The sequence below is a fragment of the Cygnus atratus genome, chromosome 11 (assembly GCF_013377495.2).
Source record: "Cygnus atratus isolate AKBS03 ecotype Queensland, Australia chromosome 11, CAtr_DNAZoo_HiC_assembly, whole genome shotgun sequence".
In the NCBI taxonomy this organism is placed as follows: Eukaryota; Metazoa; Chordata; class Aves; order Anseriformes; family Anatidae; genus Cygnus; species Cygnus atratus.
This window is the reverse complement of record NC_066372.1, coordinates 11,605,824-11,622,084: the sequence shown is the minus strand read 5'-3', so window position 1 is coordinate 11,622,084 and position 16,261 is coordinate 11,605,824. Positions and strand designations below refer to the sequence as shown.

The 16,261-nt window shown below is 44.3% G+C and overlaps 1 protein-coding gene, 1 long non-coding RNA gene and 1 other non-coding gene across 8 annotated transcripts in view; all 3 read right to left on the bottom strand.

The window, feature by feature from the left end:
- Positions 1-355: 355 nt before the first annotated feature.
- Positions 356-4,471, bottom strand: LOC118252014 (uncharacterized). The gene is made up of 3 exons (XR_004780017.2): positions 4,330-4,471; positions 3,547-3,627; positions 356-1,623 (listed from the first exon to the last, which is right to left on the bottom strand). It is a non-coding gene; the product is annotated as an uncharacterized LOC118252014 (long non-coding RNA).
- Positions 3,766-3,896, bottom strand: LOC118252064 (small Cajal body-specific RNA 15). Its single transcript, XR_004780037.1, has one exon. It is a non-coding gene; the product is annotated as a small Cajal body-specific RNA 15 (non-coding RNA).
- A 7,629-nt stretch (positions 4,472-12,100) lies between the features above and the next one.
- PDE8A (phosphodiesterase 8A) overlaps positions 12,101-16,261 on the bottom strand; it is a 172,617-nt gene continuing 168,456 nt past the window's right edge. For all 6 annotated transcript variants that reach the window (XM_035554820.2, XM_050713071.1, XM_050713070.1 and 3 more), the window contains 4 exons: positions 15,440-15,604; positions 14,347-14,476; positions 13,459-13,581; positions 12,101-13,376 (listed from right to left, as the gene is read on the bottom strand). In XM_035554820.2, the coding sequence (XP_035410713.1) occupies positions 13,472-13,581; positions 14,347-14,476; positions 15,440-15,604 (405 nt within the window). In that variant the 3' untranslated portion in view covers positions 12,101-13,376; positions 13,459-13,471. The remainder of the gene's footprint in view (positions 13,377-13,458; positions 13,582-14,346; positions 14,477-15,439; positions 15,605-16,261) is intronic.

Here is a 16,261-nt window from a genome sequence, read left to right as displayed (position 1 = left end):
TGTTTTGCAGTGACTGGTTGCCCATATAGAAAAGTCTAAAGCACCTTTTTTTAGCTTTCTTGTTTGTTTGATGGCCATGCTCACCCCTGCCTTGGTATATCCTCCACACACACTGATCTTTTCTCCCCTCAGCACTGAGAACTTCTGACCTCTGATGCCGTATCCCAGAAGCCTAGGGGCTCCAGTGTAGGCTGGAAGTAGCAGTCCAGCACTCAACTGAAATGTCCTTGTTCAGACTTCATTTCCAGACACGAGACAGGCACTGCCCCCTCAAGCGGGCTCGTCCTGCTCTAAGCAGCCTCACTTGTGGATGTCAAAACTACCTGAGTTCAAGCAAGACTCACTAACACAGAAAGAAGCTTTTCCATAAATTTATTGTACATTCATTACAAAAGTCATTGGTTTGAAATTTCCATTCTAGGGGTTAGTCAGGAACAGGTAGTCCCTACAATATACAGGGTCCATGTGAATAAACAGAGCCTGGCAAAATTTAAAGAGCCTTGGTGTAAACTGTGTGCCAAAAGCTTGTCTGTTCTTTCCTAAACGGCTGAGAGAGAAGAAATGCGTCTCTCCAAAACAGGCTTTGCAGAAAAACATGCAAACAGGAGCTGAATATGCTGCTATGGCAGGATTAGTCTCTTGAATATCCATTTGTTTTGCAAGCCACAAAAGAAGATGGGTTTAGCAACACTGAACTATGCAAGTATAGCTTCATAGCCTACCAGGAATTCACAGATTTCCAAGGCAGAAAGGGTTGTTATGATTACCTTGTCACACCTCCTGTGAGGCAGTCCAGAGAATTTCAGTTGCTGTTTCCTGCAGCGAGCACAACAACGCGTGTCTGCTAGAGACAGGTGACTCAGCGAGCAACCACCACCAAGGCAGAGGGCACAAGGTGGCCAGGTGAGCCTGCTGACATTGTAAGGCTGTACCAGAGAACAGCAGCTACAGTGTACAGCTCTGCCAGTGGTGAGATAGCACCACACCCCAAGTTGTTTTAACGCTATTTTTTTCCCTTTGGATAAAAATGTGTACCTTGATTCTGTGTCCAACTTCCACCCACTGGAGCATGTTTTACTTTTACCTGCCAAAATCGAGCACCACAATCTTCTTTACAATCAGAGGGAGACATCTGAAAGTAAACCACACAAGTGTCAGAGCAGGGGTATTAGGATGTCTGAACCCCCACCCACCAAGAACACCTTTCCTGCAGACAGCCTGCCAGGTGAACCAAAGGGTTCTGCTGAAAGCACTAAGTCATGGTGTGAACAGCCCCACCACACCACTCCCCACCAACAGCTTCCGTCCCAGCTGTTCAAACCACTCCGTATTCTGGCACCAGGATTAGCTGTCCACCTCAGATGGTATAAGAGCCCCGTAACTTGGGTCCCAGGGGCTTCACCATCATCTCACAGGCATGCCGCAAGGACACATTTGATGAGTCAAACATGAGGTACTTGGACACCGCACAAGTGGGACTCTAACGGTACCAAACAGCTCTGTCATCATGTTGCCAGCTCGATGGATCTGCTGGAGATCGCAGGAGCAGCCTGCTTAGCAGAGCGTGACTCAGTGGTCATCACCAGGGATGGTACAGGACTGCTAAGGCAGCAACAGAAATATCTGAAAAAAAGAATAAATAAGCAATAATCAGCTGCCAGGCTGAAAACAGGATAGGAAATGAGTTTGCATGTTTCTGTTTAATAAAAGATTCACCTGTCAGCTGTAACCCAAGCATCTCCTCTCTTAGGAAACCTAACCTTGTCACTTAAATATTTATTCAGCGAAGAAAAAGGCATGAACAGTTTCAATTTTTTAAAACTGTCACTGTAAATCATCATTGTATGTGTCCTTTACAAGAAGGCCACCATTTACACTGCAGGGACTATCGATCTGAGCAGTAATGCACCCAAGCTGGAACCACAGAATATCCTGAGCTGGAAGGGACGCACAAGGATCATCGAGTCCAATTCCTGGCTTCACACAGGACCACCCCAAAAAATCAGACTAAATGTCTGAGAGTTGTCCGAACACTTCTTGAACTCTGGCAGGCTCAGTGCTGTGACCAGTTCCCTGGGAAACCTGCTCCTGTGCCCAACCACCCTGTCAGTAAAGAACCTTTTCCCAACACCCAGCCTGAACCTTCCCTGATGCAGCTTCAGGCCATTCCCTCGGCATGTTCACATCAACCTTGTATTTCTGCATAAGTCCACCTGACAGGGAGACGTGCCAAACATCTGTTAAGGGCCAAACCCTGCACAAAGCTGGAAGCTGTGCTTCAGAGTAAAAGGGGAGTCCCTTAGGAAAGCCAGAAGGCACTAACAGGTCCTGCACAGCACGCCAGAGAAGACTAACACCAAGCGTATTCTGTTTAGATGGAAACCTGGATAAAGTGCTCGCCTTGGAGAGCTGTGTTGTCAACTGAAAGGGGTCTCAGATGAGGCAAAACCTCTTCTCATCCATGGCCTATCTACAGACACTGGCTCACTGCTGAACTAGACCACATGAAAGGACAAAGGTCCGTAAAAAAACAAGTTGCCTTTGTCTTTGATGAGTTATGTGCTGCGAGACACATTCTTCCTGATACCTGTTGGCATTTTTCTTTCTGTTCATTTCATTACGTGCACTTGCTGGCACACAGAATAAGTTGTCTTCAGTGAAGGATGGGGGCTCATGCCTAAAGCTCTGGTATCGGCCACTTGATTCCCACAGGCTGGCCCCAATCTGCAGCAGTGATCTGCGCATCCCTGCAGAGGCTGCAGCAGCAGGAGCTGCCCAGAGGCTCTTGGGCTTAGAAGAAGTTACACCCAAACCCCTTTATGGTGGGCAAAAAGACCAGAAGGCAATGCTGACCTGGCCTTCTGTACCTAGGTTAGAATCATCATATTTGGTTTGTGGTAGGCTTCTGTGCAGAACAGCAGAGAGCAAGGCAGAAAAAATATAATAAAACCACAGCTGGCTGAAGAGATTAAGAAACAGAATCTGAGACTTTGCTGCAAGCTGCCAGCATCTCTTGAAATCACCAAGCTGGCCAGACTCATTCTCCCTCTAAGCACAGTTATTTCTGTGCTGACCAGAGGGCTAAGTCAATAGCAGGGTTCTGCAAGAAATCAAAGTGATTTGTTTTCTGGACTGCTTTTAGGCACTCCTTCCAGGGTTCTCTCAAGGCACTTTGTTCTCCCAGTATCCTGTAATAACACAGAAGCAGCACAGACTAGGTAACACAGGGACTGTGGCACAACAGGGACTTGAAACCACACTCAGGAGTCTTGGTCTCATGCAGAAAACAACAGGGTTTCCTCCTCTGTGAGAAACCACCTCCTAAGACCCAAGGTACCTTTGCATCTAGGGGTATCAAATATTTAGGATCGCTTTTTCCAATTCCCTTCTGTCCCCTCTTGATTTAAAATACCAGTACACATTGTTGCCACTGGAGGGCATCGCACCAAGCCCTTTTGCAAGGCTGCACTGGTTAACAGGTTTATGCCAAATGATGAGGGCTAAACACCCATTATGACAAACACAGTTAATTTTCAGACTGGTTACCATAATCCTTCAGCGTGTCGTGTCCTTCATCACCCAGTCCCGGAGCCACGGACAAAGGAACCCACGGGCTGCGAGCAAACACTGGTGAGAACATCAGAAGCGTAAGTGCAACAACAGGCCTAGAACGTGGTGTGGTGTGTTCTATTCAAATCAAACCCACCCCGCGTTTTCTATATAAACACTTGCCTTTTAACCTGCTGTGATTACCATGAAAAAAAACCTTGTAGGTAGAGGAAGTAGGTCCTGACTTTATCTCACAGGCAGGCCTTGTTCTTCCACCGTTTATTTTAGGAGGATAGTATCAGTGGAGTCAATATAATGTCACTGGCTCCACTTTCTTAGTCCTCCAGCTAAACCTCTGTAGGAAACTCGGGGCAGTCTTAGGGTGTGACTGTTCTCTTCTAGAGGGGGCTCCAGAGCCTGGCCGCACAGCCCGCCTGCCTTCCCTGGCAGGCAGCTCCCTGTCCTTCCCTCAGGCCCAGCTGCACTGCAGCAGCCCGCTTGTTTCCCAGCGGTACCGGCATCGTTCACCAGCACAGCACCGCCGGGCAGCCCGGCACCGCGCAGAGGCAGCGCCCTGCTTCCCGCTCCCCCTGCCGAGCACCGCAGTTGTCCCGGAGCCGGTCCCTGGGCAGCCCAGCAGGCACCGCTGACTTTTTTGTTGCATCTCCCCTCGGTTGCATTAAGGCCGACGTGCTCAGTATCGGCAGGTACCGGGGTCTGCTGTCCTCGCCCCAGCTCCCAGCCCGGAGCGAGGGGCCGAGCAGCGCCCGCCTTCCTCACCTGGCACGGCACCGAGGCTCCTCCGCCAGCCGGCGGCACGCGGTCCGGGGGCAGCGCGGAAATGGCGGCCGGGTGCCGGGACCCGTCACGGCGGCTGGGCTCGCCGAGGGCCGGGGCAGCCCCCGGAGGCCGGGAGCGGAGCGGGGGGAGGCCTGGGCTCTGCCCACCGCGCCCGGTGCCGCCGGGCCCCCGCCGCCGTGAGGGGTCCGGGTCCCGCCCGGCCTCGCCCCGCGGCCGGCGCCGCCGCCGCCATTTCCTGAGGGCCGGGCCCCGCCGCCACTTCCTGGCGCGCCGGGGGCGGGGGCCGGGCCCTGCCGGCCCGGAACAGAGCGGGCTCTGCCTCCGCCCCCCTGAGCTGCCCTGCCCGGGGGACCCGAATTTTTTTTAGGATGGGGCCGTGATTTTAATTTATTTGTTTTTAAAGAGAGTTCTGTGCCGGCAGCCCCGCGGGGCTGAAATGCAGCGGCCAGATCAGCCCTGAGTGTCGCACGACCCGTTTCTCGTTCTCCGTAACAGCCCTCTCCAAACGCTGCCATGTCGCATAGCGCCTGTCTGGTGGCAGAAGGGCCAGGCGCTGGCCAAGTTCCCGATTTATTCCAGCCCCTGTGCCCGCAGCTCCCCCCAGTCCGTGAGGACACTAACTGTGCATGTAGGGCTGGGCCAATGGTGGCATCTGAGATGCTTTGTTTGGAGGTATTTTGGAGGCATTTGATTTTCTCTTGATCTTAAAACAAAATTCCTTGTGTTCCAGTTGCAGGCTTTAAAAACACATGGTCAGGAGGGGCCCCGGACCCTTCTGCACCTCCTGCCTCTGTTGCACACTGACCCGACAGCTGCAGGAGTACACGTGGTTAATGTGCCAGCGCACTGAGGGTCAGATAGGCCTCATGGCTCCCCGGGTAGTAAAAAGCTTAATGAAGTGGACATTGAAAGCCCTCACCATTTATAATCTGAGTTATAAAGCTTTCTTGTAGCCTCCCAGGCCAGTCCCAGGCAGGAAAAAACAGCCATGGGAGAGCAAGCTGAGGGGCAAGGCGGTTGCTAAGGCTCAGCACAGAAGCAGCTGTCACGCATAAGGCCAGGCCGCTGGGCTTCGTGCATGAGTTTTTATCCTTACACAAAGCAAAGAAATAGCCAGCAGTAAAGAGCAGTAGCCATAAACCACTTCTGTGGTCTCCATATTCCAGGGATAACAAAGCTCTGCTTGGCATCAGCAAAAGAAAAGCAAATTGCTCATCAGGCTTTTCTTCCAAGCAAAGTAAACACTGCCTACTGCCTTTCAAATGGCTCACCAAAGAGCAGTATCTAATCAAAGCCTCTTTCAAACCTGGGCTAACTACTGTTCATGCTATTATTAACTTGAGGCAATTTGGAGGTAGGGGTCTTTGATTCCTCTGACATGAAAGGTTTAAAGAAGAGAAGGAAGTCACGGTATCGACCTGTGATGCCATGGCATACAGATAAAAGCCTAGCTGGCATTTTTGCCTGCAGAGCCTCACTATGACTTCAGGGTAGCTCAAGCCTGATTTATAAACTGCAGTTTTCCCCCTTGGGTCCCACAGAGCACAATCTTTCCGCCTCACCCACACCCCACAATGGCAGAGAGAAGGAGGTGGAAGTGTGTGGTCTATGGTAATGATTTATTAAGCCCCAAATTTCTGAGCAGGCCCAAAGAGATAACATGTATTGACATACAGGAAAGGACACTTAAGGAGCACTCTGACTTCCTCACCACCCATCAGATGTAAAATAAAGCCTTTGTTCCCAGTGTAGAACTTCACAACAACCATTTTAAATTCAGCAACACAATGGTTATAGACTGCTCTTGCTTTGCATTCCTCTGTCTATGCATTAACCCTAGAGTTAATATCTGGCTCTTACAAAAGTTAAATAAGCAAACATCAAAGGATAAACAAAAATACAAATAAATTTACATAGGTCAATTTAAATTAGAAATTGATACTACTTTTTTCTTTTGCGGCATGTCATAAAGCAACCATCAGCTTTCAGGCTGTGCTGTGCCCTCTTGGTCCCTCAGTGGCTTTCTGCACATTGCTAGCGTATCTTGGCAGACTGGGTCAAGTCCGTTGTGGTTCCAACCTCCCCAGGGCCTCACATGATTTTAGTCCTGTGAGGTGGTCCCTAGCCCCCTAAAAAGCCTTGCTGTAGTCAAGGATAGCAGTGAGCATAGTTTTTGCCAGACCTCAGGGAGCAGCAGCTGATCAGAAGAGGTGGAATGTGTTTGAACTTTATTCAGCCACGGCACTGTGGCATTTCAGATACAGACTATAATAATAGGGCTGCATTTGCAGTCTTGGGGCAGACAATTCAGAAAGCCATAGTGATAAAAGGAAGTGGATTTATGGGTAAAAAATAACACTTCAGAGGCAGAACATGAACTGAACTAAGCCAATGAAAGAGAAATATGATTTCACTGAAATCAGTACCTTAGGAAGGTTTTTTCTTGAAAGTCCTGAGGCGGGTCTGCTGCTCAGCAGATGTTTCTGTGTGACACTAAGTGGAAAAAAAAAGAAAAACCCTTTTTTCAGGTCACCTTCTAGAAACACTATTGAGTCTTGTTACAACAAAAGCAGCACAAATACCACTTTGCTAATACATACTGAGCCAGACTTAAATATGTCACTGATAATTACTTAACAAATATTGTTAGGTTTGTACTCTACGGTGGTTCAAAAGAACATTTGCTTATTAAAACGGTTTATTTTAAAACAAGGCTTTTTGTTTTCTTTCTTTCTTTCTTTTTATTCCTGGCATGATAGAGTGCAGAAAACTTTCTGCTTTCTGACCTTGGCTTGTCAGCAATTTGTCATAGCAGGGGACAGCATATTTGCACTGAGTCTGCCAGCATGGATTTTCAGGGGCTGGGAGAGGCTGCTCAGTTTTAGGGCTTGGTTGCATGGTGAGGAGAATTTCATTCTGTTCTGATAATGTCCTGAGAACTGTCTATTCATGCAGTTGGGTGCTTTCTCCCTCACTATGCCCCAAAACTGTCTGATATGATGCATGCCATTCCGAGCCCAGGCACTGGCTCTGTGTGTCGGCTGGGCACCTTGCCTGGTTCTTAGCACTTACATTCACCCTGTATCATTGCAGTCTTACTTACGGTAAACAGTGTCTGAAATAGCTGGCACCACCCACCCCTGGGGACAGGCGCTGGGACACGGTGTGCACGCAGTGGTGGCTATGGGCTCTCCTGTGAGCCTCGCTGAAGTTCAGCGAAGGTGGCGAGGGAGGGCAGATTTCTGGCTTCTCAGGAGCTCCGACCGGTGTCTCTGTAAAGTGGCAGTGGCAAACCATTACGAAATCACCTGCTTTCTAAATTTCTCTTCTTGATTTTTTTTTGAAAGTCAGCACGGTTAAGACCAGAGCCCTCAGCAGTAGCCCAGCACCCCCCAGCTCCAGGCCAGGATTTCCCATGGGGTGGATGCAGACAAAGCACTGTGCTGCCCTGCAGCTTGTTTTACCCACTTGCAAGAGGGCTATGGGGATCTTCTTGTAAAGCACTCAGAGATCTATGAAGAAAAAAGAATTTTCTTATAAAGGAAAAATTTCATGTAAAGAAAAATATTAGTAGCAAAATAACATCTAATTTAGGCAAAAAGGGACATTTCCTGGTGGAAAAGCAATACTCACACATTCTGTGTTGAAAACAGTAAGGGAATTTGGTCAAACATCTTCTATTTCATCTTCAGGCTGAAGACAAAACCATGCCTCCTCCCAAGGAGCTAGGGAGCTGCAGGATCACTAGCATGACATCGTCCTGCTTGGTTATAAAATGCGTTGCACTCCGAACTTGGCACTCAGCGTGCTCAGGTTGAGCTAAGAGCTAATGTAATGAACTCTAGGGAAGGATTTACATCAAATACTACTCAGGAATATTAAAGACAGACAGGACCAACTTCTTACTTGAATAATTGCACACTTGCTAAATTCCTCCTTTCATTTCAAAGCCAGGCAATCACCTTCCTCACTTCCCCTCTAAAACTATACATCACTCTGCTATTCCTCGACCTCAAGAAAAATCTATGTGATTAAAGGATGAAGTTAGTTGTTAATTACCATGGTAGTTTTAGCTCTAGCAATGACTCTTGCCACTCGAGGGGGGGAGCAAGCAAACCAAGAAAGGCGAGATTCAAATTTCAACAAGTGTCCAAGGCTGCTTGTATTTGCTAACATAACCCCAGAGGCAGGGATGCCTACAAACACTCCTGAACTTCCATTTGTGTGTGGGAGAACAATGTAAAAGACCTTGCATACACGTCCACACTGCATGCAGTAGCAGTGCACTGCTCACAAGCTGCTTCAGTTAACTAATGCACTCTCCTGTCTGTTGTTACCAATGTAAGGCTTTCAGCCAATATCGGGTATTTTCCCTTTAAGTTGTATCAGAAAAAGAAGACTGCATTGTGGTAACAGTTGTTGCAAGCAGCAAGTGTCTGTTTGAACGGCAGGATTTAGTCCTAGTTTTAGGGCTGTGTGTTTTAGGGAGATCCACAGCCTGTGAAAGTTGAGGGAAGTACTTCTAGCAAATAGCGTCGGAAGAAAAATGGAAGACAAAGAAGCTGAGAGGGAAAAAATGGAAGATCAAAACATGAGAATCCTTTCCCTGGCCTGAGAAAGACCTACTGTTACTCCACAGGCTGGGCTTGAAGGTGCAGGATCTCAGATGCATTTAGACGCCTCAAGCCCATTTTGCTTAGTGGCTTTGAATCCTCTGGCCTTTTCTAATTCAGTTGGCTTGCTTGTTAAAGAGGATGCTAACATAACCAGACAAGATTTGCAAAGCTGAATTCACTAAGGTTTGCTTGGGAAGTGTGGGTGGAGATCCTTATAGATGTTAAATAAGGAAAATGAAAACGAGACACTTTGCCCTAGTAACATTCAAAGCAGGAGTGACAGAAAACATTTAGTGGAGATACAACAAAGAAATCCTTTGCCTACAGAACCATAGCTTCAGCAAAACAAAAAAATATGTGAAGCACCTGGACATCCCCTTTGTTCTGAACCTGCAGCACAGGCTGCAGAGGGACATGGCAGTAATTTAAAAGCTTGTTTTCTGCATCCTAACATCATGTAAGGATGAAATGCAATCCATCTCACTATCATTTAACGAGCACCCCGGGACCACTGTACCTTGGAGGCATGATGTCACAGGTCAGCAGAGAGATTATTTGTTTTGAAGCTTGTGAATAGCTCTGAGACTTCATTTTGGAGTGCTCCACTCAGAGTCATGACTCAAACCCTTCTGGTCTCACAGAGACACAACTGGCTACAGTTTCCCTGTGCTGTCTCTGAGCATCCTGTGAGGGATTAGTAGATAGTTAATTTTATTATCCTTTCTCCTCTTTCATGTAGGAAAGGCTTTGTCATTGCTTGAATTCCTTCATGTTCATGACACATTTTCTCAAGTATCATATCAATGATGTCTCCACTGAAACAAGCAGAGGCAGCTACCAAGAAAAGCACTGAAACAAAAACCAAGACATTTATTTAATTTTGGGTGATTTTTAATTTATATAGAGCCATTGGGAAAACTAGTATGAAATCCAGCTTGAGACCTGTGACAAGTTGGCTATGCATAATACCTGCCTGGTTTCTCCTTTGTAAAAAGCAGTTATTACCCAGAATTTTATACCTATCCCTTGAAGGGACCAAGATATTCATCTCAGGCAATTTGCTGAAGTACCAACTTTTTTTTTCTTCTCCAGATCATAATAGTTCCAGACTCACCTGGAAGCAACTAAATTGATACCTAGGTTTAGCAGCAGTATTGCCTGAATGAAAATATGCAACACAAAAAACAGCTAACGATTCTGAATGGTTCATTTAATGCTCAATTGCTGAACCTTCTTCAGTTTTAAAACAAGCTGTAAGATTAAAGCCCCAGAGGTGAATAAAAGAACCCTCCATTATCATGTCTACATTGGAATTCACTCTTGTATTAGCATTAAACCAAGAATAAAGGAAAAGTGTAGACTCTGTATAAGACTGCCAGACTGTCTGAAATTGGGAATAATTTTAAACATACTCTTCCAGTTTATTCCAGTGTTCCCCTTCCACGGTCAAGGACCATCAATACATCAGTAAACTCATGGTTCCTGTCCCCAGCAGAGCTCCAACCCTGGGTGCCAGACTGAAAAAGCAAAAGGGATGTAATCCACTGAGACACTCAGTGGGAAGAGAACTTGGGTGAGGATCAGGCATGCTGGTTCCAGACTTTCTTTAATTATAATCTGTCCCTGGCAACAGGAAAATTTAGATGGGGAAGAGAATGAACAGAGCTGCATTCAGTGGCTGCAAATTACTGTTTTACGTTAAGTGAATTTATTGTACAGCAATACAGGCATAAATCTAGCTGATACAGAGGGCTGATTAGCACAGCTCTACACTCCAAGTAATGGCATTAAAGATGCAGTGTGAATTTCAGGGAATTAATCATATTGTTCACATCTTTTCAATGATGATTCAGCAGGCATTTTTATAGCAGATTAACTGCTTTTACCATTCGTTAATACAACCCAGAACATTACCTACGCTTATGAAGAAAGTTTTTTACCCCCTTCCTGAAGGCATTCTCTGGATTCATATGCTGTTACTTTTCCTCTCCTATCCTCTTTGCAGCTTGTTAGTAGAGATATTGAAGGTCTGATGCAGCTTTCCTCTAATGGAGCCAGAGTAGTTTTTTTCCTTGAACTAGGCACAGGAGCCTGCATGCAATGGAAGAGATTAACACCAGGTGGCAAATTACAGCTGGTTACAATAGATTCATGTATATGGAGACACAGTGTAATGCTGCCAGGAAAACAACACATCTGGCAGGTAACTCACCCTCTACTTGCACGTTTCCTTTGAAAGAGGATAGAGTGGTTTGTTGTTGTTGTTGTTTGTTTTTAACCTTCAGTAATGATTGTCAAATCCCTGGAAGATCGACAAGGACCCCGTACCCTCCATCCAACTATAATTACTGAGATATTGGTATGGTCTGGATGTTCCTAGGCAGGGTCTGAGCCCCACCAGATTTGGCAATATACAAACATCGATAAAATAAAGGGGATTAGGAAAGGGAATTGCCTGCTGCCCCAGCACTTAACCCAGATACCAATGAGGAAGGGAGAACACACAAGTACGGTGAGGGCACCACTGACAGAAAGGCACGATGCAAACACAAAGAGCAGTGAACTACAAATAGTAGTATATCACGAATATCATCAGCTAGGAGATGAAGGAGAAACACAGAAACAGGTAAAAACTGGAGCGGTCACCTGTTCCTTTCTTACCTGCTTTAAGGCTCCTGCTGCTGCAGCCCCTGAACTGCTCCATCGTCCACCTCTCCTCAGCTTGTGATTCTTGAGGAATGGTTCAAAACGTCCCTTCTCTAAAATCAGTCAATTGCCTCTGAACTGACAATAGTTAGTAATTCCTTCAGTGCTTTTGGAGTGGCTTCCTGCCTACTGGAAAGGCTGACAGGATACTCCTTCAGTCCTTCAGTGGAATACAGCATGGCACTGCTTCTAGCTGTGTAGTGTCTAAGTGCACAGAAGGGTTTGATAGGTTTGCCAAGGGCAGGCCACAAACAGAGGGACTTGCTAGCCATATACACCACCTTTCATCACCCTTATTGCCAATCCAACTCCCTCAACTCCTCCCTTCCCCAGACAGCAGTTATTTTAAAAAGGATTTCATGCATCTGTTCATCTGCATACTACAAAGTACGTATACATTTCAAATGAAATGGCTAGGACTTTGACAGTTCTTAAAATATACATTTTATTATTTTCTGGTGTTTGCTATGAAGGTTTCATTCAAATTGTGAAGGTACACAGCCTTTACAAACTTGTTGAGTTAAAGGTTTTTGTTGGAGGTTTTATGTTCTGTTTCTTTCATGGCAGAGGAAAATACATACACTATAAAATGTTGAAATTCATTAGATGTTTAGTATTACCTCTTCATATATGCTGTGGAATGCTTTGTAGAAATACTATATAAAATAAGGCAGACTTTGACAGGGAATTCAGTCATAAAATTTCATGGGAGAAAACAAAAAGTTCCAACATATTATCATCTTCTGTAGCCAAGGGAAGATCAGGTGATCAGGTGGTCGTCACTGGTTTGTGGGAGAACTACTGCAGTTCTGGTGCTCAGACAGTATACATTTCTTGTTTATTCTACTATTCTCAAGTGAGACCTTTGCAATAAAACTTATTTTAATTAACATAAATCAGACAATATTTAAACATACACATCTATCCTTACAGTGCAATAAAAATGTATCATTGTATAGTATTTTGTATTTGCATTATGAAAATAAAAGGTCTGTACATCAATTAAATGTATATTAATGAGTATGAATCATGTAAATTTGTAATGCATCTAAAGTTGGCTTTGGCTTTTAAGTATTTATAAATTCATAGAAAATATTGAACATCTAACAAAATAAATAAAACATATCATTTTAATCATAGATGCTAACGATCAACCTCAAAAATTCTTGTGTTATTTTTTACATTTGCTACTAAATTTCTTAAAGAGAACTCACTTTCAGTAGTGCTCAGAAGTGAATGATTGCACCTTCTGTGATGTGAAAAAATAGAGTACATCTATTTTTCATAGATCAAAAATTCCTTCATGGAGAGTTGCATTTTAAATGTCTGATTGTTCTACGTAACTGTCTTAAGTGCTTATAAAAAGCATGTAGCTTTCTCATAAAAGCTGTGAGTCACTATTAATAGATATTTCTTTTTCACTTGCAGAATTGAGGATTATGCAAAATCTTCTGGTGAATGTCCTTTTTTTATGAGAATTCTTCAAGGTCTTCCAGCTTCACATACTGGTATGAAGATAGCACAAAAATATGTTCACTAATGAACCCTCTTCAGTACGAGTACTGCAGCAATCCAGTGTAATTCCACTTGATAGGCTTATTTCATTGGAGTCCACACATGGTAGTTTGTGGAAGTCAACTGCTGACCTCATGTTCTCTTGAATTTGAAAGTTCCCCAAGTGCACGGGCTAGCCTTACTGTAATACTGAAGAGACCAAAACAAATCTCAAATCACATGAACAAAAGTGAGCTTGAATAAATATGCATCTGGTTAGTAAATTACACACCATAGTCTAATTGCTATTCTGGTGGTGGTGGTCGAAGGCTCCGCAGCTTCCTTTCATCTAGTCCTTTCCAGTATTTAAAGTTATTATCCAGATGCTGCATCAAATTTGGCAGGTCTGCAAATGCTAAGGAAGAAAGGGCAGAGTGTATTTAGTTTGCAGAATTGGAACAGTCACATGATTCTGTCTGCTTAAATATCACTTGAAATGTCTGGGCAACTGTGTTAAGTAGGAAAGCTTAAATCTGTCATACTGATACTTGAAATGTTTCTGGCTTTATAGCTCTCATCACTCATGTATCTTCCCAGGCTACTAAGAACAATTCTGTGAGTCTACTTAATACTGGTATTGCAAGCACCAGCAAAGGGGTGCAGTTTTGCAGGAGGGGCATAACTAATTATGCCTGTAATTATCCTACTTTATTGAATCTCAGTCACATGTCATGATCTGGCATTCAGGAGAGTCACATTTCTGACCACTTTTACCACGGAGGCAGCACTTGGAAGGAAACAGCTGCTCCCCCAGTTTCCAGACTGTAGAAATTTGTCTTGAAGAGTAACTGATATTAACACAGACAAAATGATTATGCCCAAAGTGCTATCAAAGAGAATGTGTTCTGTTCTCCATTTACAGAGAAGCAAGTTTTTAAAAAAAAGAAAGTTAAAAACTGCCTGAAACTAATATATTACAGAGAAGCCACGAGAATATAGTTTGTAGCAGTATCAAAATACTTCTAAGCAATAATGAAGCTCTTAAGCTTATTTGAACTGTAGAAATCTTCCTTCTTCTCCCATTTTCTTTAGGAGCCATAAGAAAGCAATTTTATATCACAGTACTTTCAAATGTTTACAAAATGCTTCTTGTCAGGAAATACAGCAGAGTTTCACTTACCATCCCAGGCATCAAACATATCAGTGATGAAGTAATCGATGAACGATATTTGTGACTTGGGGATGCTGCAAGTATTTCTGTCAAAAACTGGCATCACAACAGGTAAACCTTGTCTCTTTTCTTCATCAGTCTGCAAAGAATGCTCTTGTGATTATTCCACGACACATTACATTAACGGCTTCTTTTAGCAGCAGATTGTTTGACACTAACTAGAGCATGCAACTGCTAAATAAACAGAGAAACCTCAAGAAATCTGAAGAAGCAGCAACTTAATCTTATGCACCTACTTGCACAGGTTTCAGCCAAACAGTAGCTGAATAGTGCCTTCCAGTGTTTTGCACAAAGTGACATTTATCATCTGCGTTCACACACAAAGCTGTCCTTAAGTTACTCTGTGCATTACTAATTGAAGTTATGACTGCTTCGGAGCTAAAACATGCATATCCATGGCCAGACTCTAATAGAAGAGAATTCTGTGCAAATAAGAGGTAGCAAAGTATCTTTTTTATCCTCTTTTTTTTTTTTTTTTTCCCCATTGAGGTACCAAGGCCCAGTTTCAGTATTTGGTCTATCACCAGTAATAATGAATCTGCCTGCCCCATGTTCCCATTTTCCTAGAACCCTTCTTCAGCATGGTTTACTGAGGTCTTAAGAGTATTTTTTGTAGTGAGTGCTGCTCCCATGCTAACACTAGAACCTCATAATCCTATTCTTGAGACATAGCCAGCACGTGGGTATTTAGAAGGCACCCTTCCTCTGCCTTGTGATGGGAACACATGCAAGCAAAATGCACACACACACACACACAAAAAAAAACAACCTCCAAACTGAACAACTTCAAGGCTTAAGTTTTTCAAAAACTGCATTATAGTCTTGAAGAATTTGCATTGTAGATGTCAACTGTCTTCTGTCTGAAGGTATCTAGTATTGGCATGAGTAATATCCCATCATTGCAGATTAAAACAACCAGTACTTTTCAGATTGCTTAATGCACCCTTAGATGTTTTCAAACATTGGCAGTATATGCACACTTCTCTTTGCTTTTACAGAGATGCTCACCTGTAATGTCAGCAGCCCTTTTTAGCTGCCTTACCTGTGCAAAGTACTCCTCAGAGATGCGTCCAGCCCACTCTATACATTGCTCTATGGGTCTGCATGGATTGGAAATGTCTGCACACTTTATCAACATGCGTTTGATAAGGATACGGTTTTCAGGAGACGTGAGAACAGTTTTGATTGATTCTCCATCACCATTATTCTGTAACATTTGAGAATTAAAAGCAATCCATTAACAAAAAACTGTTAGCTGTTACTCAAAAGCTTTGTGCCTTGGGAATGTTTTCAGCAGATCCTATAGGGATCAGTCCTGTTACTGACTATCATATTTGATGTCCAGCTGAATTTATAGGGGGATTATGAAAGTTAGCCACAGCTCTGAGCTAGCACCGAACTCCAGTTTCTGGATTCATTCACTGTATTTGTGACAGATCTCTTGGGCATCTTCGGGCAAGTCACCTAATCCCTCTATGCCTACCTGCCTCTAAAAGTGTGGAGAGGATCCATTTATCACTGCACACATAGTGATGAGCACTATGTAGGCAGAAAAATGTAATTCTCTGCTGAAATGCAAGGATTAATAGACTTGCACATTAACAGTGGAATAGCTGGTTTAACAAAAAAAGAACTGACATGACATGCACAGTCGTCCTCTACATGCAAATCTCACCAGCATGAGCATCGATCATTATGACAGCGCTGCTGCCATTAGGAGAGCCAGATCCCACACTGCCTCTCAGGCGTGCTCCTCGTTCCCTTCCACTGCAGCTATGTTAGCCCATCAGTCTCTGACTTGACTGGGCATTTTGCTTTCTGAGAGTTTATTGGTATTAAAGCAATATATTAAAACCATGCTTCT